The sequence below is a fragment of the Podarcis raffonei genome, chromosome 10 (assembly GCF_027172205.1).
Source record: "Podarcis raffonei isolate rPodRaf1 chromosome 10, rPodRaf1.pri, whole genome shotgun sequence".
In the NCBI taxonomy this organism is placed as follows: domain Eukaryota; kingdom Metazoa; phylum Chordata; class Lepidosauria; order Squamata; family Lacertidae; genus Podarcis; species Podarcis raffonei.
Window position 1 is genome coordinate 70,653,865 of NC_070611.1, and position 26,649 is coordinate 70,680,513.

General features: G+C 47.8%; 1 protein-coding gene across 1 annotated transcript; it reads right to left on the bottom strand.

Moving 5' to 3' along the window:
* On the bottom strand, positions 1–22,160 carry SLC35B4 (solute carrier family 35 member B4). Its single transcript, XM_053405742.1, has 10 exons — positions 21,999–22,160; positions 14,914–15,027; positions 13,593–13,695; positions 10,560–10,609; positions 8,549–8,630; positions 7,474–7,537; positions 5,760–5,869; positions 5,069–5,144; positions 2,811–2,886; positions 1–1,506 (listed from the first exon to the last, which is right to left on the bottom strand). The coding sequence occupies exons 1-10, from the start codon at positions 22,073–22,075 to the stop codon at positions 1,254–1,256; spliced, it is 1,005 nt and encodes a 334-aa protein (XP_053261717.1). The 5' UTR covers positions 22,076–22,160; the 3' UTR covers positions 1–1,253.
* Positions 22,161–26,649: the final 4,489 nt, after the last annotated feature.

The window sequence follows — 26,649 nt, forward strand, 5'->3', positions numbered from 1 at the left end:
TATAAAATGGTTTTTCAAGCAGATTTGTTTTGTGGCTGGTTTCTCTCCCCCCCCCCCCCACTTTTGTCATGAGTTTGCCTGAAAACCAGAACAGGAAACCAGCTAGATTGCGGTTTCAAATTTCTGATGTGCAATCCATTTGCCACATTAAGAGGAAGCACAGGACGCAACTGGAGTGCATTGAGAGGAGGCAGGCGAACAAGGCTCTTTCACACAGTGGCAAACCATGGTTTCTTGTTCTGTGTGAGCCAAGCCTATGTGCCACTTGTTTACTGAGGAGAAAGGCAGGGCTAGCGTTGGCAGGGCAGAAAGCAGCAATACGAGGGGGCAGAGTCGGGCAGGTCCCAGAACTCTGGAAGGGATAACCTCCAAAGCATGTCTTGAACCCTTCTTTTAAAAAGCAGCTGGCTCCGGGAGCTTCCAGTTTTATTTCCCGCAATGCCCCAGAGAGATGCTATGTCAGAGGCACTGTGGGAAATGTTAATGGTGGCTTGCTGTGGCCTTGCCCAATTTGGGGTGCTGCTGTGGCTGCAGCCCACCATCAGAAGCCACCCAGCTAGAACGGGGGTCTCACCATCAAACCTGGAGCTGGTGCGACAAAAAACTCACTCTGGGCATTATCTTGCTGCAAGAGAGGTTATCCACTGCCATGGGTGTAAGCCTCAAATTTCGAAAGGTTGAACTGGCGTGTGGAATGCCACTCCGCACTCCGTGAAGCTCAGTTCCAAACAAAGAATCACGCACGGGTATTGAAAGTCACCTTGTGGCGACTTCCCCGTGTTAAATCTCTGGGATGTGACCATTTGGCCTTCCTTCCTCTTGGCTGTTTGGGCGTTTCAAGGTGGCAACCGGGGCTACAAGACGAACGGAGGGCTCTCAACCCAGAATTTGCGCTTTGTGTGAATCGCACGGCGTCTCGTCAGACATGCAGCTGGCACCAAAACACACAGGCCCATCTCAAGTAGAATGGTGGCAGGCCTCACCTCACCCAAGCTCAGTTTGTTACCTCAGCAGCCAGGAAAAAAATAAAATAAAATAAAATAAAAGGGGATTTCCCCATTCCAGGGAATTCATTCATCCGCTTGGCATAGCCAAAACCAGTTATTTTTGTATTACAAAAATCAACCCCTCGCTTCCATGAGAAGGGAATCTTCTGTTGCTCGGCACCATATAGAGTAAATGCGAATGAAAACCGTGGTTCTCCATGGTTCAGTGGAGAAGACATCCACTTTCCCAGGCGAGGACATCGGCCGTCACTCCTGCTTCTCCGCCTGTTTCTTCTGCTTCCGGTCCAGCAGAGGCCCCAGATTGTTCCACACTTCCGTGTACATCAAAGTCCCCACGAAGACAAAGAGGGTCCCGATCCAGTGCCAGGCAGTGAAGGGGTTCCTGAAGTACAGGATGGAGAAGATGAGGCTGATGAACTTCCTCAGGGTCACCACCAGTGTGACCGTCAGGGAGGTGCACTCTGTGGTCAGGATGAAGACGCCCCGGATGCAAACATATCTGAGGGAGGAGTTAAGATGGAGAGAACGCAAGAGAAGAAATGGAGGGATACAAGCTTTGAAGCAAGCGAGCAAATAAGAGGGCTGCATAGGCACAGCCACGTATTTAAATAGAAGGGGAAAATAGATATATTTTGGTGAGGATGTGGCTTTTGGTGAAGGGATTCTTCTTTGGACTGGAAACGAGAGTTTGTTGGCTGCACAAAAGGGCACAGACATGGATAGTTCTTTGGTAATAACAATTATCTTGAATGCTCCCAAAGTTGTCAGAATTGCAAAGACAACATACAGTCATTCCTCGGATTAAAGGTGCTTCAGGTTGAGCGTTTTTGGGTTGGTACCTTGTTTTGAGTCCAGGATCCGTTCCAGAACCCCAGACGCTCAACGAAAGGGATGCTCGACAAAGTGCTGCTCTGCGCACGTGCGTGGAGTGGTTTGTGTTTCTCCGTATGTGCGAAGCAGGATTTAGTGCTTCTGCGCATGCGTGAGCGGCAAACCTGGAAGTAAAGGGTTTGCCGCCGACATTCGCCAACTGGATGGTCGCCAGGGCGGAGGTATTACTGTACATGGTCTGTAAAAAGGTAAAAAAGTAAAGGACCCCTGGACAGTTAAGTCCAGTCAAAGGCAACTACGGGGTTGTGGTGCTCATCTCGCTTCAGTCCAAGGGAGCCGGGCTTTCTCCACAGACAGCTTTCTGGGTCATGTGGCCAGCAGGACAAAACTGCTTGTGGTGCAGCGGGACACCTTGACTGAAGCCAGAGTGCACGGTAACGCCGTTTACCTTCCCACTGCAGCAGTACCTATTTATCTACTTGCACTGGCATGCTTTCAAACTGCTAGATTGGGACCGAGCAACGGGAGCACACCCCGTGGCGGGGATTCGAACCACCGACCTTCTGATCGGCAAACCCACTTGCCGCCACCCTGATAAGCAGAGGAGAGATGGGGGGGGTCGGCAAATCCATCTGTAGCCCCACTGACCTTGAGGCCTGCACTCTGTTAAATTGGAAGCATTAATTTGCATTGCTGCGATTTTGCATGACCTTACGACAGAACTGTGAAGTTCCTTATTAGTCGTGTTCATATGATATTGCTGTTTTTGTATATTGCTTTCCTCCGTTTATTTTTTTACTACTTTGCTCCCCGCTCTAGGATTTAAAACATTCAAGGAAGGGGTGAGCTAGAATTTACTGCAAACAAACCAACTTTAGTTTTCTAGACGAGACGCAACATTCAGACAACCCACACACCAGCCTCAGAGAAAGTTAAGCTCGTCACCCGCTGAACCTGTTCCAAAAAGGATACTGAGTTATGATGTTCATGATGAGGTAGAACCACATTATGGGTAACGTGACCCCAATAACTGGGACTTGGAACGGTTCTGCAAAGTAAGGAAGAAAGAGAAAGGTGAGGGGTCCGTAGCCAGCTTTGGAGGGACAAGCTCACCAGACTGCCTGTCTCCCTCCAGGTGTTGCTCTTAGGTGCACTGAAATGTACCAAATGTACTAAAACAAGGTTTCCAACAGATCTGACCAAGAACACATCTCATCAACCATCCCAGCATCAGATGCCCCCAAGGATTCATCCCGTCCAAAGATGGAGAGCCTGTAACCCTCCAGATGTTGTAGGACCACAACTCCCATCAGCCCCAGCGAGCATGGCCGATGGTCAGGGATGATGGGACTTGTAGTCCAGTATTGCCTGGAGGGCCAAAGGTTCCCCATCTAATTTATGATTCCACAGCAAGTGTTTCCTAGAAGCCAGGAACAGACCAAGAAGGATATTGTTCTTCTCAGCGGCCCATCTCAGCTTCAGAAAGAACCGGTCTTGTGAATTCATAGAGACCCTCTGGTCGTTTCTCTGCAGGCTTCGGTTTCACCAAAGGTCTGACTCAGCAGAAGGCTGAGAGAGACACACAAATGCACAGCTTCATGGATCCCTTGCCATTTCTAGGAAAATCTACAGTAGTGGAAGCTATTAAGTCGGACAATGCTTGCTCACCTCCCACAACAACAATTGTCAGTGTGGTTGAACCATCACTCTCTCTTCATAAGGAATTCTGGGGATTTTAACTCTGGGAGGGGACTAGGGAGTCTCCTAAAAACTATTATATATATATATATATAATAGTTGATTTTATATATATCTCTGCGGCTGCAATGACGCAGACACCGCTAGGGCAGTTGAATGCGCATACGTACTCCATCTGTTTCCCTCCCTCACACCCCGGTTTGCACAGCCCCGGGCACTAGCAACCCACACTATGCCACGGTCACATTCCTCCACTACAATGTACACTACATTGTACAAAGTACAATGGTACCTCGGGTTACAGACGCTTCAGGTTACAGACTCTGCTAACCCAAAAATAGTACCTCGGGTTAAGAACTTTGCTTCAGGATAAGAACAGAAATCATGCGGCGGCGGCAGCGGGAGGCCCCATTAGCTAAAGTGGTACCTCAGGTTAAGAACAGTTTCAGGTTAAGAACGGACCTCCAGAACGAATTAAGTTCTTAACCCGAGGTACCACTGTACAGCTCCCAGAATTATTTGGAGAAGCCATGACAAAGTGGTACAAAAGCTGCTTTGAATTCATGGTGCAAATGTGGCCTAAGGCAACACGTCCTCCTCTCCGTGTAAGGCACAGACTGTGAGAACGTCATCTCTGGTAACTGGAGAGCTTACGGAGCGAGGTAAGGAGGGGCAACTGCTGCTAGGCTGTCCATGGCAGCCAGCCACAATAGCTGCACTCCATATTGGAGGCAGAATGGCTCTGAATATAAATTTCTGGGCATTACAAGTTGGCGATTCTGCTGTTGTGCTCAGGTTCTGCTTATGGGTTTCCCATAAACCATAGAATCATAGAATCATAGAGTTGGAAGAGACCACAAGGGCCATCGAGTCCAACCCCCTGCCAAGCAGGAAACACCATCAGAGCACTCCTGACATATGGTTGTCAAGCCTCTGCTTAAAGACCTCCAGAGAAGGAGACTCCACCACACTCCTTGGCAGCAAATTCCACTGTCGAACAGCTCTTACTGTCAGGAAGTTCTTCCTAATGTTTAGGTGGAATCTTCTTTCTTGTAGTTTGGATCCATTGCTCCGTGTCCGCTTCTCTGGAGCAGCAGAAAACAACCTTTCTCCCTCCTCTATGTGACATCCTTTTATATATTTGAACATGGCTATCATATCACCCCTTAACCTCCTCTTCTCCAGGCTAAACATGCCCAGCTCCCTTAGCCGTTCCTCATAAGGCATCGTTTCCAGGCCTTTGACCATTTTGGTTGCCCTCCTCTGGACACGTTCCAGTTTGTCAGTGTCCTTCTTGAACTGTGGTGCCCAGAACTGGACACAGTACTCCAGGTGAGGTCTGACCAGAGCAGAATACAGTGGCACTATTACTTCCCTTGATCTAGATGCTATACTCCTATTGTGCAGGATTATGTAAGAGCAGGATTCTGGACTGGATGGGACACTGGCCTCACCCAGCAGAGCTGAATTTGTTTCCTGGCCAATAGCAGGAAGCTGTCCAGAAGCAATATTGAGAAATGCGCCCAGCTTACCAGATTGGCTGAAGAGAAGGGCATGCCTGTAGATGTCAGGAGCCAGAAGCAGGAAACCTGGGATGGGGAGGGCGTGCTGTCGGGAGAAAAGAAGACCTTGAGAGAGATGCCCCAGAGGAAACCGGGACAGGACTTGTGCACTAACAGAACAACCAGCATTTCTTTTTTAAAAAATAAACTATTTACTTATTATTCCATTGCTTCCTGCCTTTCCTTCTAAGGAGCTGAAGTTTTGGTGCACAGGGTTATCCCTCTCCCCATTTTAGCCTCACAACAACCCTGTGAGGTAAGCTAAGCTAAGAGGAAGGGGGGCGGGGGGCAGCAGAGATGTAAATGACTATCAGACTTTGAAAACCTGGTATCATTTGGTCATGAATAAGCAAAACGGTTTTCCTTGGATGTTGAAGAAACGTGCAAATAATTTCGAATTTTATTGTGTTGTTATCTTTGGGAGTCAATCGTGTAAAAGCACTATTCTGAATACCACTTTTTATAGGGTAGGGGGCACTGGGAATGAGCTTATGGTGAGCAGAGGAAGTTTGGGTACCAACTGTTCCAAACTGCACTGATTTCAACCGAATGTCTAACTTTCCCTGAACTTCATCGTCCCACGTCCAACGCATGGGTGGATTTGTCCGGTTTACCTTCTGTCAAGAAAGGAAAGAAGTCGATCTGGTCCACAGAGACTTACGTTGTAGAAGAGGGCTTCCTTGGAGTGCTTGCCAAATCTCTTATAGAGGGTCTCTTGGAAGATCCCCATCCGGGCCGACATGAGGAGAGCAAAGGTCAGCGCAAGGATACCTGCAAACACAACAGTGAGGTGAACAGGCTGGGCTTAACTGATTATGGTGCTTTTCTCGTAATACTAATTCATAATAATAATAATAGCGTATCATTTATACCCCGCCCATCTGGCTGGGTTTCCCCAGCCACAGTGGGCGGCTCCCAACAGAATATTAAAAACACGACAAAACATCAAACATTTAAAACTTCCCTAAAGAGGGCTGCCTTCAGATGTCTTCTAAAAGTCAGATAGTTGTTTATTTCCTTGACATCTGGTGGGAGGGCGTTCCATAGGGCGGGTGCCACTACCGAGAAGGCCCTTTGCCTGGTTCCCTATAACTTTTTAAAGTTTTCAACACTGGCTCCGGCCTGGTGGAATGCTCTGTCTCATGAGACCAGGGCCCTGCGGGATCTGATTTCTTTCCACAGGGCCTGTAAGACAGAGTTATTCTGCCTGGCCTTTGGCTTGGAATCAACTTGATTCCCTCCCCCTCTTTCTTTTTTCCTTTCTCCTCCTGTGATGAGGCTGCATTTTAATGTTTTAATGTTGTATTTTAATCTTGTTTTTAATTTGCATTCATTCAACTTGTTTTTATTATTGGTTGTTAGCCGCCCTGAGCCCAGCTTTGGCTGGGGAGGGCGGGGTATAAATAACTTATTGTTGTTATTATTATTATTATTATTAACCTCACTTCTCGCAAGGAGGGAACTGCCAGAAGGCCCTCGGAGCTGGACCTCAGTGTCCGGGCAGAACGATGGGGATGGAGACACTCCTTCAGGTATACTGAAGGTATACTTAAAGTGTTAAGGCAGCATCTCTGCCAATAAATGTTGCAACTTGTGGTTAATTAAAGGCAAGACAGTCAAAGGGCGAAGCCTGCTGAAAGGAACGAGACAGGCGACAGCGAGCAAATCAGTGCGTCTGTCGAATCCATGATGAAGGTTAGAAGGGAAATGTGGGCTTGATCCATGGGAGGGGAAAAAAAGCTTCAGGCAACTCCATTTATGGGAATGTCTGAACACTCCTTAACATTACGCAATATCTGCAAAGGGTCTGTACAGGTGAGTCAGTCTACAGAGTTTGGCTTGGAGTCTGGATTCCACTCTGGTGCAGAGCACATCACACCTTGTTCCGAGCCAAGCAACCTCTGAATTAGAACAACTTTGCCAAAACAGTAATAATCCAGCTCCTGTATCCTGGTGCCGTCTAGATGTTTTGGGCAGCTGGGGCTGATGTGAGTTATGGCTCAAAACTTCTGGAGGGACTCTAGAAGCAGAAGGCTGAGCTAGCCCAGGAAATGGTTTTCTAGCCTCCTGTCTGCACATGTTAGTCGTTTGTGGCATAAGAGAGATAAAAAACTACACCCATTTTTTTGTCTATCTTTCCAGCTTAGTAACATAGAGGCGATTTTTACTCGTCCCACATTAAATGGCAAACAGCTTGGACCATTTGTTTGTCATGTTATTTAAAGATAACGTGGAAAAGCCATTTAAAAAGAAGGGAGAGGTGTGGGGTTGCCACATCCCAAGCGCTGGTCAATCAGTGCTATGCACACTGGGCTTTTTCTGTTGAATGGCAAGCCAGTTCTAACACAACCATAAAAGTATTAGCAGTTACAGACCTAGCAGCCACCAGATGAAAGCAGAGACGTTCTCTTCATCTTCACTTGGGCTTGACATAGAACTCTAAAGACACAGATGTGGGAAAGAGAGAGAGAAATTCAACCTGTGCATTTAAATAAGAGAACATTCCTACCAAATCCTGCTTGGCTTGCGGCCGGCTTTCCTCTGAAATGTGAGCAACCTGCAATTCAGGGACAGACAACTTGGGGAAGGGAAATGTATTTTGCTGCAGAGCCAGAGGACCTTAGCAACTGGCCCTAAAACACAGCCAACACTACCTTAGGTGTGTGGGATTCACAGCTATGAAACACATGTGTTTGAGCACCAAGGGACATGATGCACAAAACCTAAAGATAACCAAGGACTCTATCCCTTTATATTTAATCTTTTTCCCGCTTTTCCTTACAAGTGGGAAAACGTTTTTCCGTACATAATCCATGTTTTAAAAGGTGGTAGCGGTGGGGAAACACTCCAAAGGAGCGGGGCGAGTTAGTGACGGCTCAGATGCTGGCCAATCAGTCCTGCGCATAGCAACCTGCCAAGACAACCAAATTCAAATGAGGCAAGACTACAGGGGCCAGATAAAACTGCTTCAAGGCCCGCAGGCCGCCAGCTGCCGATCCCTGGTGCCACAAGAAATCCGGTAGAGGCCGGATATGGCCCAAGTCATTCCTGCTTTAGGGGGGGGACACCCTGCTTTTAAGCCAAGGAACTGAACTGCACTCTTTCTGACGGTGATTTGCGTACAAGAAGAAGAAGAAGAAGAGTTTGGATTTGATATCCCGCCTTTCACTCCCCTTCAGGAGTCTCAAAGCGGCTAACAATCTCCTTTCCCTTCCTCCCCCACAACAAACACTCTGTGAGGTGAGTGAGGCTGAGAGACTTCAGAGAAGTGTGACTGGCCCAAGGTCACCCAGCAGCTGCATGTGGAGGAGCGGGGAATCGAACCCGGTTCCCCAGATTACGTGACTACCACTCTTAACCACTACGCCACACTGGCTCTCACAAGAGGAAGGGGGCGTGCTGGTGGTCACACAGCTATGGCGAAGGAGGTGGAAACGCGGCGGTCCTTACCACTTGCTTTGCTGACATGAAGGTGCAGGTAAAGATTCCCAGAGACACCAGAGCTATGGAGGTATATTTGGAGATGGTGTACCTGTACAGGTGGAGGACAGGGAGGGTTTCAGGAGAACCAGGGCCGTGCAGGAAGCCCACCTTACAGGGAACGACACCCTTTGTTGATGTGTCAATGTAAGACCCCGTGTTGCAACAATCATTGCATAGACTGGGCTTCCGCGGCAGAACCCGACAGCTCTGGCAAAGCCTTGAGGATCTCGGCTTCCAGCTAGTAAGCCAGAAGAGGAAGGATAAAACGCATTCTCCTAGTCCTCATGGTTCGGAGATATCACATAAAGGTAAAGGGGCCCCTGACCATTAGGTCCAGTCGTGGCCAACTCTGGGGTTGCAGCGCTCATCTCGCTTTATTGGCCAAGGGAGCCAGCGTACAGCTTCCAGGTCATGTGGCCAGCATGACTAAGCCACTTCTGGAGAACCAGAGCAGCGCACGGAAACGCCGTTTACCTTCCCGCTGGAGCGGTACCTATTTATCTACTTGCACTTTGACGTGCTTTCGAACTGCTAGGTTGGCAGGAGCAGGGACCGAGTGACGGGAGCTCACCCCGTCGCGGGGATTCGAACCGCCAACCTTCTGATCGGCAAGTCCTAGGCTCTTTGGTTTAACCCACAGCGCCACCCACGTCCCTTAGATATCACATAACTAAAGCAATGACAAGGTCCCTTGGCCAGAACCCCTCTGACATGATTTTATATCTCCTCGCAGACACAGATAAGTATATGACCCGGCGTGTAGCACTCTTTGCAACTGCTGCTAGGAAAACTGGAGCAAATTATATAGCCAAGGTAGCCACCAACTGTAAAGGAGATGAATTTATTTGACCCTATCTACATCAAGCTATATTCTATCTTTATCGCCAAACTCCGAATATAATTGCACAATGTATTAATTAACATTATCAGTGGCCATGTGATAATTATAGCTTATAAATTTTATTGTTTAACGTCTTGAATATTAAGGTACTTTTATAGCTCTGTTTAGAGTAAGTAATGTCTTGATAATATAAATGTTTAAGTTTTTTGAATTAATCCAGTATATTTTCTTTTAATTGTTGGATGATTCTGTGTACATTGCGGCAGCCTTTGGCTATGTGCAATAAAACTGACTGACTGGCATGCACACACATTTACCATACCATCTCACAGAATCACAAGAGCTGGAAGGGACCTCAGCGGTCATCTAGTCCAACCCTCTTGGGCTGCCTTCCCCAACCCGGGGCCCTCCTGATGTTGTTGAGACTACAAATCCCATCATCCCAAACTTCTGGCCGTGCTGAATTGTGCCAGATAACAACAACAACAACAACAACAACAAATTTTATTTATATCCCGCCCTCCCCAGCTGAAGCCGGGCTCAGAGCGGCTAACAACAATAAAAGAAACACAGCATTCTAAAATCAATTCATTCTAAAATCAGTTCAGAATCAAATTAATGGCAACCATTGGGCTGGAGTGCTATGAGGATTACCGAAGGAGGGGGTCAGACTGTGCCTTGGCCAAAGGCCTGGTGGAACAGCTCCGTCTTGCAGGCCCTGCGGAAAGATGTCAAGTCCCTCAGGGCCCTAGTCTCTTGTGGCAGAGCATTCCACCAGATCGGGGCCACAGCCGACAAAGCTCTGGCTCTGGTTGAGGCCAGCCTAACCTCCCTGTGGCCCAGGATCTCCAAGATGTTTTTGTTTGAGGACCGTAAGGTCCTCCCTGGGACATACCAGGAGAGGCGGTCCTGTAGGTATAAGATAAGGCAGATGGTGCCTTAAGAGTTGAAGCCTTACAAGAGCTGGAAAGCCACCTGTCTTTTGAAAGGCCCCCTCTTCCAGAAGAAACAACCCACCGTCCCATTTGTGGCTCAGCCGCTAGTGGGTGACAGACAACACGCCAGCTTCCCTTGCCATCCCGTCCGCTACCTCAACTCTGGACTATTCTCAGCCCCAGCAAAATAAGGAAGACGTACCTTTTCTTCAGAATGATGATGCCCAGAGCCATGTTTGCTATCAGAGATCCCTGAAGAGGCCAGGCAGCCGGAGAGGGTCATGGAAAGAAGGAAAAAGCCAAGCGGGTTAACAGTGAATAAGAGCTAAAGTGATGTCAGTGATTATAGACAGGTAAGGAGATTTCGGGTGAAGGGTTTGTATATGGCAAGGCCCTGGGGTATCGAAGGTACAAGACTAACTGGTGGACCCTGTCGGAGGTTTCTAAGCAGAGGTTGGATGGACACCTGTCAGGGATTGTACACCTGTGATTCCTGCATTGCAGGGAGTTGAACTAGATAACCGCTTGGGGTCCCTTCCAACTCTACCATTTTATGTACTGCACCTCGCTAGGGGACTCCTGCAAATGACATCTCTCTCTCTCTCTCTCTCTCTCTCTCTATATATATATATTGTATCACCGCATTTTTCGCTCTATAAGACGCACCAGACCACAAGACGCACCTAGTTTTTGGAGGAAGAAAACAAGAAAAAAAAATATTCTAAATCTCAGAAGCCAGAACAGCAAGAGGGATTGCTGCGCAGTGAAAGCAGCAACCCCTCTTGCTGTTCTGGCTTCTGTGATAGCTGCGCAGCCTGCATTCGCTCCATAAGACGCATACACATTTCCCCTTACTTTTTAGAAGGGAAAAAGTGAGTCTTATAGAGCAAAAAATACGGTGTGTATGTGTGTGTGTGTGTGTACACACACACACACACACACACTTTTATTGGGGTTTTTTAAACATATCATTTCCAACAATCATTTAACATAACTTCTTATTTTATACAATATTTTAGACTTCCGTCAACAACCTCTGATGATTTTCCATTCTTTACCACTTATTCTGAATTTCTTAATTTTTCTTTTACTCTTAGTTATCATTAACTCATAATTCTCTTCATAGTCTTTCTTGCAATATTTCAAATAGTCCTCCTTAGAGAAATTCTTGCAGTCCTACAAGCATAATCTGTTCATTACAATTGCTTTTCAAATAATTCATATATTTACTCCAGTCTTCTAAGAATCTCTGGTCCTGCAAGTTTCAAATCTTTCCTGTTAACGTATCTAACTCTGCATAGCCCTTTAATTTAATCCGCCATTCTTCTTTCGTCTTGCTTCCATTTTTGTGCCAATAATATTCTTGCTGCCGTCATTGCATATAAAAACAACTTACAATCCTGTCTATTAATATCACCTGAAAACGACATCTTGGGAAAATGCTGTTCCGATGACAACAGCACTTGGCGCTTTTTAGTTTTTAAATAAATTTTGTTTTATTGGTAAACAAAACACACTAAGTGTAAAGAGCACACAGAATTCCTTTATGTTTCTTTTTTAAATTAAACATTATTGCTCAATACCGAGATAGCTCACGGCATTTAGCCTTGCAATAATAATAAGGACCTTTGTTCCATAAATTTCTTCGGCTGTTAATTAGCAGCGCTCCTGAAATACATTGTTATGACTGGCTGCTGTTTAGAAAGGGGAGCCAGGCTAGGGGCAGATTTAGCCAGGCAGTTGTTATGTTGAAGAGCAGCTATGGGGAGTCTGCAGTCCCCACATGTTGTGGGGCTCCAACTCCCCATCACCCCCAGCCAGAACAGCCAATGATCAGGGATGATGAGGGCTATTGTCAGGGAAGTGCCATCAGTTCAGAGGCGAGAGGTGGAAGGGCAGTTGTGTTTCATGGAGCCTCCGAAGATCTTGCGAAGCAGTTCCTACTCTGGCGAGGAGGGAAGCCCTGCCTCCAGTGGGTAAGGGGCGCAGGGACCAGGAGATGCTAGGGAAAGCCTCAACACTGAGCCTGAGCAAAGCGGAGGGGAGGCGAGTCCCCCTTTGACAGCACCCTCTCTGCGCAGTAGGTTTGGGTGCAGAGAGGGAAGGAGAAGGATGGGGGTCACACGACTGTTATGCTGGGGAAGGTATAAGGACCGGCCACGCCCAGATTCTGCTAGCGACTGAGCAGACATGGACTTGCGACGCTCTGCACTGTAAATAGTTTGTACAGATAATAAAGCCTGGAAAAGACAGGTTGGAGTCTTGCCTGTTTGCTCCTGAGCAACCACAACAGCATCTGACAGCTATATTACAACAGATTGGAAGATTTGGGGTACAAAATGGAAAACGAGCGGGGTTCCAACTAAAGAAGAATGGCAACTTAAATTGATGGAATATGCACAGCTTGTGCACCTAACATATAGAATAAGAGAACAAGACGAACATACGTTTAAAGAAGAAGAAGAGTTTGGATTTGATATCCCGCCTTTCACTCCCCTTCAGGAGTCTCAAAGCGGCTCACAATCTCCTTTCCCTTCCTCCCCCACAACAAACACTCTGTGAGGTAAGTGGGGCTGAGAGACTTCAAAGAAGTGTGACTGGCCCAAGTTCACCCAGCAGCTGCATGTGGAGGAGCGGAGACGCGAACCCGGTTCCCCAGATTACGTGACTACCGCTCTTAACCACTACACCACGCTGTGTAAAGAAGATTGGAAAACGTTTATTGAATATATGGGGGGGAATTGCGTACACCTGAAAACGTTGGCAGCCTTAAGATAAATTCAACAGTGTAAATAAGTTTTGATGGATATAATGACGGCATCCTGAATGGTTTAGTTTATGTAAAATATGCAGGGATTTATGTTACGCAAAATGAACCATGGAAGAGAAGAAGAAAGAAGTCATCGATATTTTAAGGTTGTCTAAATGAATATTCTAAAATGCAAACCAGAAAATGTAATAAAAATTATAGAAAAAGAAGAAGATTTGAGGTACATATCAGATTCTTTACACCAGGCATGCCCCCAACTCAGCTCTCCAGATGTTTTGGGACTACAACTCCCATCATCCCTAGCTAACAGGACCAATGGTCAGGGATGATGGGAATTGTAGTCCCAAAACATCTGGAGGGCCGAGTTTGGGGATACCTGCTTTATGCTGTGCCCAGGATTTGGTTCAATGTGATAAAATGGGAACTTAATAAATATTATATATTAAAAAAAGCAAAAGGACTCACCGATCTAAATATCATATGCAGAGGCATCGCGATGTTCAAGTTGAGGGCGTAGTTGTTCACCACGCTGACTGTGAAGAACATAGCCACCATGATCAGGTAGTACCTGGGAGGAGAACCGCAAAGGGATTTGCCCCGTAAGCCCAGCACGGAGTAGTAGTAGTAGTAATAATAATAATAATAATAATAATAATAATAATAATAATAATAATAATAATTATTTATTATTTACCCCGCCCATCTGGCTGGGTTTCCCCAGCCACTCTGGGCGGCTACCAACAAAACACTAAAATACAATAACCTATTAAACATTAAAAGCTTCCCTAAACAGGGTTGCCTTTAGATGTCTTCTAAAAGTTTGGTAGTTATTTTTCTCTTTGACATCTGTTGGGAGGACGTTCCACAGGGTGGGTGCCACTACCGAGAAGGCCCTCTGCCTGGTTCCCTGTAACTTGGCTTCTCACAGCGAGGGAACCGCCAGAAGGCCCTCGGCGCTGGACCTCAGTGTCCGGACAGAACGATGGAGGTGGAGACACTCCTTTGAGTATACTGGGCCGAGGCTGTTTAGGGCTTTCAAGGTCAGCACCAACACTTTGAAGTGTGCTCGGAAACGTACTGGGAGCCAGTGTAGGTCTTTCAAGTGTTATGTGGTCTCGGCGGCTGCTCCCAGTCACCAGTCGAGCTGCCGCATTCTGGATTAGTTGTAGTTTCCGGGTCACCTTCAAAGGTAGCCCCACATAGAACGCATTGCAGTAGTCCAAGCGAGAGATAACCAGAGCATGTTGGGAGTTATGATGGGAGAGGGGAGGTGTGACCATCACCTGCCCCTCCAAGCTTAAGGGTATTCCGTTACAAGAATCTGGGGGTGTAGATCTTGTCCAAAGCCCAGGGCGGGGCTAGGGCCATGACACAACCCCGTCGGGAACACCTCGGGGAGCTCAAGTTCGCCTGCATTGACGGGGCTCCCCCTTCTGGTGGCTTACCCTTACCAGGCTCCCTGCGCAACGGGCAGGAGTCAGATATAGTCTGGTTCATTCAATGCCTAAGCCAATACCACTCACATTCTGTAATCAATAAAGATGTGTCCAAAATTTGCCCAATAACGTTAAGCTAATATTTGTGTCCTGCGTGTTTATTCTTCAACGAGGGGGTGGTTGCGGGGTCTTGACACGCAATCTCTGCAACCCGTTTTGGTAGCAGCCCCTTGAAGACACTCTCCACCCCCACCCCCCCCGTAAGCCAGGGATGGGGAACATTCTGTGCTCCCCCAGGTGTCACCGGACCCACATAACCTTGGCTCCCATCTTGAGGACAGTGGCCGTACCTGATTGGGATGGTGGGTCGCTTCCGTCCAAAATTGGCTTCGAAGATGAAACCCTCGATGGCTATGAAGAAGAATTGGGCAAAGGTAATCAGGTTCCCACATCCTGGAAATTCCCTGTGTTTGAAGTGGAGAAGGGAGGGAGAGAGAGAAAGGATGGAAGGAAGGAACGAAGAAAGAAAGAAAGAAAGAAAGAAAGAAAGAAAGAAAGAAAGAAAGAAAGAAGTTATATTTGAAAACTCCGTCCCTAACCACACATAAAACAAAGAGAAAGATTGCACCCTTTTAATTACCGTATTTTTCACCCTATAGGACGCACTTTTTCCCCTCCAAAAATGAAGGGGAAATGTGTGTGCGTCCTATGGGGTGAATGCAGGCTTTCGCTGAAGCTTGGAGAGCGAGAGGGGTCGGTGCGCACCAACCACTCTCGCTCTCCAGGCTTCAGGAAACTATCCGCAAGCCTGGGGAGCCCGCGGGTGTTCCCGCCGGGCTCCCTAGGCTTGCAGATAGCAGCCTGCATCCCCAAACCCGGGGTGCAAAGCGGAGCGCGCCCTGGGCTTCGCGCAGCTCTCCGCAAGCCGTGGGAGCCCGTCACGACTTCGCGCTGGGCTCCCACGGCTTGCGGAGAGCTGCCTGTTCTGGGGGCTGGGGTCGGGGGAAGCTTGGGCTTCCCCCGCCCCAGCCCAGCGCCTGGGGGGAAAAAAATTTTCCCCCTTTATTTCCCCCCCAAAAAACTAGGTGCGCCCTATGGGCCGGTGCGCCCTATGGGGCGAAAAATATGGTACTTTTGCAAGGACTTTGCTGTGCTCACATTTCAGACCCTGCCTTGCCAAGATGGCTGGGGTCTTTATAAAGCTCCAAAACCCAAAGGTGTATTTGTTTGTGAGACGGCAGTGAAAGGCAATCAGACAGGCAAAAAGAAGTGATTGAATCCTGAGTTTTGTGCCATGTTAAATGTTTTACATTTCCTTTTTTTAAAAAAAAGACCTCACACCCTTTTCTAATTACAGCAACAACCAAGAGTTAAAACAATAAAAGGATTGCATTTCCAAGAAGGGGAAAAACCGAGGACCTGGAAGGAATTGACATCACTTTATATGCAATGCAACGTGGCTAAGAATCGACCTATGTAAGAAGAAGCAGACCAGTCTTATGTGAATCCCAGAAACTTCTCCCTCCCGGGGGTCCTTCTTAAAAGGTCCAATCTCAAGCTGCAAAGGTTTACAAGCTCCTAAACATATTTTGAAAGAGCCATCATCCGCTCCTGTGTCAACACCCAACACAAACAATCCAGGCAGTCAGTCACATTCATGCAAACATAAAAGCAGCTTTGTCTACCCAGCTACATCAAGAGTTATTCTAAATGAGGACTTTTACTGCTGGCTACACCTCCGCCCTACGGCAAGAGAGTTTATAGCATGACCTGCCACGACAGAAACCGGGGCCATCCTGGCTGCAAGCACTTTTAAAGGGTCGGTTCAAAATGACTTCTTAAATCTGAGAGCTGCGTCTCACAGAGCAGAAAGGGGACCGAATGTTCAAAGCTCGTGGCGCAAGAATAAAACTGCTAGCATGCCTGCAAAGCTAAGCAGGGTCCGGTCTGGTTTCAGACTAGATGGGGGTCCGTGTGTTGAGGTTCCTGCAAGGCAGCGGGTTGGGCTAGATGACCCTTGTCTCTATGTACTGGCTCACTAGGAAATCTTCAGAAATTCATATAGACCTGTGAGCTCAGCTACTCAGCAGCCCCTCTGCCTGAGGGATAATCCCTGGCCTCCTGATACCTGAGTGCCAGACAGGTAGCCATTCCAGAAGTAACAAACCCAGATGAAGACAAAAGGGTGTGATTCACTTGGCTGGGAAACAGGGAAATGTAAATATCTCTTTTCTTACACTGGATGGGTGTTTGGTGGAGGGCAAGGGGAACCATGGGGTAGGGTCCGCGATGCTCAGATTCCTGCCACCAGACCTCCCCTTTCATGATGCAACTATGACGTATTAGTGATGTAGTTGGGGGGGGGGTGTAACGTGGGGATTAGCAGCTAATAAAAGTTTGGGTTCTCTTTTGTTCTGGGCTTCCATCTTGTTCCACCTGGTGGCAGGTGGGAGTCTTGTCGCGACAGTCTTCAATAAAGACCAAGCCTACTGGCTGCTGCTTTGCTCTGGTATTCCTGGCTGGTGTCCTTGTCTTTTGTCCAAAGGAGCCCTCAGATTTTTCGGTTAACATAGCTTTCTGAGGGAAAGAGGGATTTCCTAATAACTCTCGGCACCCTTAACAAACTGCTGTTCCAACTTCCTGGGAGTCTTTTGGGAAGGCCGTGAATGCAAAAAGTGGCACGATACTGCTTTAAATGTAAGATGCAGACAGAGACTTTGCAAGCTGCTAAAAGAATCTGCACGCTGGCAACTTTGGTGAGCTTATTTACAACGCTGGACTAAAGAGCAACGTACCTGCACTGAAGTGATCCCAAAGGGATACTCGTATCTCGGGAACCCCACATGGCGTCTTAACAAAGTCCACCTGCTGCTGCATTCTTGGCAAAAGCTGAAGGGAAGGGCTGCAGTTTTGAACGCAGGAAGTCCCAAGCTCACCTTCCCAGTTAGTTGATCTCTAAGGTGCTACTGGAAGGAATTTTTTTATTTTGTATGGGCTTTGAAGATGCTCAAACTCAGGACGTAAGGAAGAAAAGGAGGAAGGCACGCTTGGCAAATCCACACCGTGATCAGCTCCTGCCCAGAAACCTATGTCCCCACTGTGGAAGGACGTGTGGATCCAGAATTGGCCTCCACAGTCACTTACGGACTCACTGTTAAGACCGTGTTCAGGGAAGACAATCTTACTCGGCTACGAATGATTGTCAAAGAAGGGAGGAAAGAAGGCCCTCTCTAGCCAAATAAGCCTTAGAGAGATCACGATGGCAGCATTCACAGCAGCTGAGAATCCAAGTTTCTCACCCTCCCTCCTTTCCAGAATATGTGAACCCACAGAGAGATAGATAATTTATTACGGTCAAAGACCAGCTCGCATAACATAACACAATAAAAACAGCGTTCATAAAGATAAAATATACAATCAGAGCAGATTGCAGCAATAGCTCATGAGTTAAAATTGAGATATATACATACACCTGTAAAACTGAGATTTGGGCTACCATAAAAAATTGAAGGGTGACTTCAGCATTTCCCTAGTAAGTTATTTTATTCTAGAGGACGATCTGTGCCTACAAATCTGGGCGCAGAATCTGGCTACCAGCCAGGTAGTCTTGTGATCTTTGCCTAAGAGGAGAGGATTCGGTTTAGACTTGTCTGAAAGATCGGAGAGCCTCTTCAGCAAGGGATCAATGGTGTCTCTATGAATCACAACATAAAAAGGACATCTTAAAATATATATGTTTGGGGCTTCCATTTCCCCTAATGGGCAGGTACAAAGTCTCTGTGCGTATGGGACTCTTCTACAGGAGCCTTCCAGAACCGGTGAGGACAAGGCTGAGCTTCTAGCAAGAGCAAAAGCCCTTCTTGCGTTTCTGGATGTGAGGAAATAGAGATATGCTGCTGGAGCGGCTACATATCTCCTGTTTTCTATGATTTTATAATCAGGGACCCTTGTACAGTCCTGTTGTCTTTCTATGTCCATGATTCTTTGCCTAACCACGGATCTAGCTTGGCCCAGGCCCATAGTTATGAGGGTTGGGGAGCAAGGCCCAGTTTCTGAAGAGTGTTTAAGACTGCTGTCTGATAGCCAGACTGAAACTGGTGACTCAGAATCAATGGGGCAATTCCTCGGGGAAGCCGTTTCAGAGTTAGCCGCTTACCGTATTTTTCGCTCCGTAAGACGCACTTTTTCCCTCTTAAAAAATAAGGGGGAATGTCTGTGCGTTTTATGGAGTGAATGTGTGGTCCGGTCCCTGGAGCCGAATTGCCCAAGGGCAAAACGCAGATCATGCTTCTTTTTTTTAAGAAAGAGGGAAGGGGGTGTTGAAACAAAGCCGCTGATCAGCAAGCGATCAGGAGGGGAGATAAGGGACTCTAGCGATAAAGGAGGCTGCCTGGGAGGGGGGAGGTAAAAGCACATGGATCCTCAGGATTTTTGCATTGGGTCACCCCAAATTCTCCATCAGATCACATAGCATGTCCATGGCTACAGCCTGCACCAAAAAAACCACGCATCTGCTGTTTCGTGGGGCCGCAATGATGCAAAAACAGTGGTTACAAAGCATAGATCCACATGGATCCTCAGGATTTTTGCATTGGGCTACCCCAAATTCACCGTCAAATCACATATCATGTCTGTGACCACAGCATGAACCACAAAAATCATACATCTACTGTTTCATTCAGAATTTTTTTTTTCTTGTTTTCCTCCTCTAAAAACTAGGTGTGACTTATGGTCAGGTGCGTCTTATGGAGCGAAAAATACAGTATATACTGATGTTGAACTAATATGAACTTCGACTTGCATCTAGGAACTTGTAGAAGGGCTCTGAGGAGTTTGGGTTGCACTCTTTCAAAGGGAATGAACGAGGAGGTTGGCGGGCCCAGAATGGATCCGTAAAGGAGCTGTGCCAACGTTTTGGCTTTATATGTGAACCCACAGTGCAACCATACAGATGAGGGCGGTGGCAGTTTATTATTCATATGCCGCCCATCTGACTGAGTTGCCCCAGCCATTCTGGTCGGCTTCCAACAAATTAAAGCACAGCAAGACATCAAACATTAAAAAAACCAAGCCGGTTTCGCTGCCACGACACAATCTGAAGATGGATGACTCACCTCTACCCAGCCAGACCTGCACCTCAGTTTCCCTAAAGAATTCAGAGAGCATTTGCAGGGTATCCCTGCTCTTTCCCCCCTCATGCAACAAGGAAAGGGAGTCTGAGACGCTGTACACAGAAATTTAATATCCTGAAAACCATTTCAAGAACAACAGGCCCAGCTTGCTGCTTTCCTCACAGCTGAAATGCCAATGTCTGCCTCCCACCCTTAGATGCATTTAAAAAATAAAAATAAATCTCAGATTCACCTGTTCCATGGGAACACATGTAAGAGGCCTTACACCATTAGTCCATTTAATTTAGTACTATCCACACACTGGACTTTCCCCAAGAAGCACCGAAGGGGTTGGCAAAGCCAGCTCATTCATTCATTCATTCATTCAATCCATTTATATGCTGCTTAGTTTATAAAAGGGTGGCGCTGTGGTCTAAACCACAGAGCCCAGGACTTGCCAATCAGAAGGTCGGCGGTTTGAATCCCCGCGATGGGGTGAGCTCCCGTTGCTCGGGCCCTGCTCCTGCCCACCTAGCAGTTCGAAAGCACGTCAAAGTGCAAGTAGATAAATAGGTACCACTCCGGCGGGAAAGTAAAGGGCGTTTCCGTGCGCTGCTCTGGTTCGCCAGAAGCGGCTTACTCATTCTGGCCACATGACCCAGAAGCTGTCTGTGGACAAACGCCGACTCCCTCGGCCTATAGAGCAAGATGAGCGCCGCAACCCCAGAGTCATCCGCGACTGGACCCAACAGTCACAGCTCCCTTTACCTTTACCTAGTTTATAAAAAGCCTCAAAGCGGTTTACAAAATGGAAAGAGGAGGGGGGAATCACCTACTTTTAAGCATGCCAAAGTTAACACACTAAAACAGATTAAAATCACCTCGACTTTCTAAGCATCTGCTTAAAAGGTACCCCTGCCTGTACGGGCCAGTCGTGTCCGACTCTAGGGTTGTGCGCCCATCTCACTTAAGAGGCCGGGGGCCAGCGCTGTCCGGAGACACTTCTGGGTCACGTGGCCAGCGTGACAAGCTGCATCTGGCGAGCCAGCACCAGCGCCGCACACGGAAACGCCGTTTACCTTCCCGCTATAAAGCGGTACCTATTTATCTACTTGCACTTAAGGGTGCTTTCGAACTGCTAGGTGGGCAGGAGCTGGGACCGAAAGACGGGAGCTCACCCCGCCGCGGGGATTTGAACCCCCAACCATGCGATCGGCAAGTTCTAGGCACTGAGGTTTTACCCACAGCGCCACCCGCGTCCCTAAGCATCTGCTTAGGCTTCTCTAAACAAGAACGCTTTCAGCAGGTGCTGGAAAAGAGCACAGTGAAGGCGCCTGCTTGATTTCAACAGGCAGGGAGTTCCGAAGGGTAGCAGTGAGTCATGCCACACGAAACAACACAGTTCTTATAAATGTGGAACAGGGATTACAGGTAACGGTGCAAATTCTGCTGAGAAATGCAATCTCGCAGGTAAACTGGTCCCGAGTTGTTAAGGGCTTTATATACTAATAGCATAACAATACAGAATATATAGTTTATATACTCCCACCTGTCACCACCCCCTGCCTGGCTCTGTCTAGCAGATTCGGAACGAGACGTCTCCGCAAACAGTTGTTCTAAATTACCTTCTTTTGAGCTCAGCGAGCGTTCCAATTCCAATCATTCTGATTATTTATACTTTTAGTTAAGTATTTTTATTTATCTTGCTTGATTGGGGAGGGGGGGCAGATGTGGACAGCTGCCTCCCTGCCCTCCCCAGCTACGCAGCTGCAAATAGTCAACCGCTGCTTTTGCTTCTATGAGGCTCTAAACGAGAGGTTGGCTTGCCATTGGCCAGGGGCTGCGATTCCTGCATGCCGGGGGGTTGGGATGGATGACCTTTGGGGGACCCTTCCCAATGCACAACCCCACGGTTCTGCGCCTCTCGGGATGCCCACGCCACCCTGAACTTGGCAAGTGGATTCCATATCCCTGCCCCACTCCTTCCTCCCAATTCCAATCATTCTGATTATTTATAATTTCAGTTAAGTATTTTTATTTATCTTACTTTATTGGGGGGGGGCAGAGGTGGACAGCTGCCTCCCTGCCCTCCCCGGCTACGCAGCTGCAAATAGTCAACCGCTGCTTTTGCTTCTATGAGGCTCTAAACGAGAGGTTGAGTGGCCATTTGCCAGGGGCTGCGATTCCTGCATGCCGGGGGGTTGGGATGGATGACCTTTGGGGGACCCTGCCCAATGCACAACCCCACGGTTCTGCGCCTCTTGGGATGCCCACCCCGATCCTGGCAGGTGGATTCCCTATCCTTCCTCCCCCCAGCCTCTCACCTGATCAGCAGCTCCAGGAAAACCACGTTGCTGCAGCAGCCGCCGAAGACCAGCCCCACGGCCAGCCCGGTATGCATCCCTGCGCAGAGACCCCCTCGGGCGTCCAGCAACCCAGCCCCGTGCACAGCCGGCGCAGGGAGCTGCTCCTCCGCCCGCGCTTCCTCCTGCCCCAAATCCCCGCCCGCCCGCAGCTGTAGTTCCCGGGCGCCTCCGCCGCCGCGCAGCTCTACGGCTCCCCCGCCCGGCGAGGACTACGACTCCCAGGATGCTCCGCGCCGCCTCCGCCGGGGACGCGTGGCCGCCGCTCCTTGTGCAATGGCCCTCGCGCGCGCCAAGGCGGTTCTGGGAAGCGTAGTCCTCGCCGCTTTGGTCCCGGCCAGGTTGCTATGTAAGCAAACCGGGGGACGGAGGAAGGAGGTTGGTCACTAAGCCCTGCAAGAGAGAGAGGGTTCTTTTATTAAGCTGCGCCAGGTAAATGGCCCTTTATTTTGGGGTTGTTTTTTTCCTGCAAAAGGGGCAAACTCTGGGGGATTTTTGTTCATTCGCTTCCTATGCGTCCAAGCAGTACAAATATATTGCACGAACTTTTGGTTTAGGTTTGCAATGCTCTTGGATCTGCCTTGGGTTGGGTTTTTTTTTTTTCAAACTCTGGGGGCTTTTTGTCCCTTTATTTTGCATGCTCCAAAGCAATGCAAAGACATTGCACAAACTTGTGCTATAAGTTTGCATGCCATTGGCATTGCGAAAACCGCTTTGGGTTTTTTGGGTTTTTTTTTAATTTTTTTGCAAACTCTGAGAGCTTTTCGTCCCGCTATTTCACATGCGCCAAAACAATGCAGAGATTTCCCACAACTTTATTTGCACTTTAAAGTTACCTAAGTGCTGCCTTCTATGAGGTTACGGCCCTGAGAAGGTGGCCTACACTGAAGGAGATGTGGCTGGCGTGCCATTCTTTTAACTACACTAGGGAATGTTGAAATGCCATAATCATAAGGAAGCGGCAGGTCATGGAAGTAACTACGACATTAAAGAAGGGCAGGCGAGAGGAGAGGGGCCCTTGTCATCATAGGACTGTTCATGGTTCAGAAGGAAGGGAGGTTCACATTTGTGGGGCCACCACCCTAAAGGCCCTGCTGGTCCCTTTTGCCACCTGCCTAAGAGATTATGCTGCGTGGCACTTGACTAGGGCCTCTGCAGTTCTTAATAATCATGAAATATACTCAGAGTCGCAAAGTGATTTCATGCTCTTTATTCAGCTCATAGTGGTGAGGAGGAATGAATGAATGTCCCCTCAAAGTATCTGCTTTATATACATTATTTACACAATGATTGGCTAATTCCGGAATTCTACTGTAAGCCAATCAGGTTGTGGATTCACTTCTATCTGGAGCATGATTGGGTAGTTCCTGCCAACCAATCATACTGCTGCATTGTTCTAGGACCAATCAGACTGCTGCATTCTGAATCCTATTGTTCCAGGACCAATCAGACTGCTGCCTTTTGGATCCTATTGTTCTAGGACCAATCAGACTGCTGCCTTTTGGATCCTATTCAACTCAGTACATAACAAATCATATGGGCAATACTTTAGATAAAGTGCCCCTAAATTCTTTAGGATTTTAAATGTTTGCACCAGTGCCTTGAGGTGTGCTCACAAATGCCCTGGAAACCAAATCTGGTATAATGTGCTTGGTCCTCAGTGGCATCTGTGCAGCTGTATTTTGTACCCAGTTGAAAGTCTTCAAACTGTCTTCAGGGGCAGCCCCTGTGGAGAGTGTATTACAGTAGCACATGCGTAACCACTGCCTGCACCCTCTCTGAGCACTCAGGACTGATAGACTGGGAGATTTTTGCAGGCTCCTCTTTAGTCCAAGCAATTCTCAGAGTCACACAAGCGAGGTGGGTCAAGGGGTTAGGTAAAGGTAAAGGGACCCCTGACCATTAGGTCCAGTCGTGGCCAACTCTGGGGTTGCGGCACTCATCTCGCTTTATTGGCCAAGGGAGCCGGCGTACAGCTTCCGGGTCATGTGGCCAGCATGACTAAGCTGCTTCTGGAGAACCAGAGCAGCGCATGGAAACGCCGTTTACCTTCCTGCCGGAACGGTACCTATTTATCTACTTGCACTTTGACGTGCTTTTGAATTGCTAGGTTGGCAGGAGCAGGGACCGAGCAACGGGAGCTCACCCTGTCGCGGGGATTCGGTTACTCCTGTATAAAGTCATGGACTGCAAATCCCTTTCCATCAACAGCTGTCTTAAGCTGTCAATTCTTAGGGGTGCTTACATGCAAGTCGTAACAGTTTGGGGTGCTCACCCCATATTGCAAGGGCTCAAAGGGTGCACATCAGGGGAGGAACTTGCCAGTAAAGGATGCTAAGATCTGGATAGGTTGGAAGCCCTCTGTCAGGAATTCGTTTGCTGCGATTCCTGCATTGCAGGGAGTAGGATTTAATAATAATAATAATAATAATAATAATAATAATAATTTATTTATACCTCGCCAATCTGGCTGAGCTTCCCCAGCCACTCTGGGCGACTCCCAATCGAGTGTTAAAAACAATACAGCATTAAATATTAAAAACTTCCCTAAACAGGGCTGCCTTCATATGTCTTTTAAAAATAGGGTCGCTGCTTATTTCCTTGACATCTGGTGGGAGAGCGTTCCACAGGGCGGGCGCCACCACCGAGAAGGCCCTCTGCCTGGTTCCCTGTACCCTCACTTCTCGCAATGGGGGAACCGCCAGAAGGCCCTTGGAGCTGGATCTCAGTATCCGGGTGAACGATGGGAGTGGAGATGCTCCTTCAGGTATACAGGACCGAGGCCGTTTAGGGTTTTAAAGATCAGCAGCAACACTTTGAATTGTGCTCGGAAACGTACTGGGAGTCAGTGTAGGTCTTTCCAGACCGGTGTTATATGCTCCTGGCGGCCTCTCCCAGTCACCAGTCTAGCTGCCGCATTCTGGATTAGTTGTAGTTTCCGGGCCACCTTCAAAGGTAGCCCCACATAGAGTGCATTGCAGTAGTCCAAGCAGGAGATAACCAGAGCATGCACCACTCTGGCGAGGCAGTCCGTGGGCAGGAAGGGTCTCATCCTGCGTACCAGATGGAGCTGGTAAACAGCTGCCCTGGACACAGAATTGACCTGCGCCTCCATGGACAGCTGTGAGTCCAAAATGACTCCCAGTCTGCACACCTGCTCCTTCAGGGGCACAGTTACCCCATTCAGGACCCCACAACCACTTGGGGTCCCTTCCAACTCTACAATTCTATAAAACCTGGAGTTTAAATTTGCGACGTAATTGGCTCTGCCTTGGTTTGGTTTTGTTTTTTAAATGTATATACTGTCAGTATATACCTGCTCAACAGTCAACATATAATTCCAAAATGAGCTTCTATTTAATGCAGACTCGATTTAATCTGCAAATATAGAAGCCAGTCGGCTGGAAGAAGCAATGCAAAGGCGTCAAGCACAGCGGTTTCTGTTGTGTCTGGAAGCGCTATCCAGATTCACGTGGCAGAAAGGGGTCTTTTCTGTCGTCTGTGGCTTGACGCTTTTTAACTGGAGATGCTGAGATTGAACCCAGGATGGCCAGCATACAGAACAAGCGCTTCCCAGTTAGTAGGCCACCTTATAAGGAGTAGGACCAATGGCCCGCCCACCTCCATATTACTTGCACTGGCTGGCAGCAGCTCTCCAGCATTTCAGACATGGTTCTCTCCCAGGATGCCGGGATTTGAACCCAGGACCTTGGTGAACTCAAAGCGAATACTCTGCCTCTGAAGGGGCTTGGGCTGGCCAATATTGCAGGCAACATTCCCGCCACGAACAGAGAACCAGGCAGTTTTGGTTGGACGATTTCCCCGCTTGCGACATTCAAGCGTCTCACAGCCCATTGGCAAGGAACAAAGAAAAAGCTACCCTTTTGGAACGTTCCGGAGCGGCCAGGACTTATTAAATGACAATTTCCCAGGTCAGAATGATGGATCTCTCGGCTTCTCCCTCACATTAATAACCTCTGCAGTCTTGCTTTCCTTTTTTACCCTCATCACCTTCGCATCAAGGTGTGCCACTCTTAATAAATGGGTTGTCCCTTGGCTATGCCACGGGAAGAGAGCCACCCTGCTAATTGCTTCTTTTGAACTGCTTTTGAATCCCTCGACCCTCTGTGGAATTAGAAGCAAGGATCCAAAAAGGCTAAGAGGAGGTCCTTTATTTTATTTTATTTTTTGAAAAAATTTTTATTCATTTTTCATTTTCGTTCATTACATACATCTCAAATTCTTATCTTTTACTATATATTCCTCCCTCCCTCCCCTCCAAGACTTCCCCCAACTTGCATTTCTGGTTTGTTTCTATTTTCACCCGCTTTGCTGTCTCAACAGAAAAAGTTATTAATAACATAACATCAAACCTTAAAAACATAAAAATAAAATTAAATACACCATCTTATTCCACTATCTTCCAAACATTTTCTGATGCTAACAATGTGGATGTTTATTTAAATCCTGCCATCAAGTCTATTGCCTTTCTTTGTTTCTGCAAATATAATACGAATGGTTCCCAGTCTCTGTTGTCTTTTTCTCTTAGTCTTTCTGTCATTTTTGCCAGCTCTGCATAGTTCATCAACTTCTCTTGCCATTGTTCTTTAGT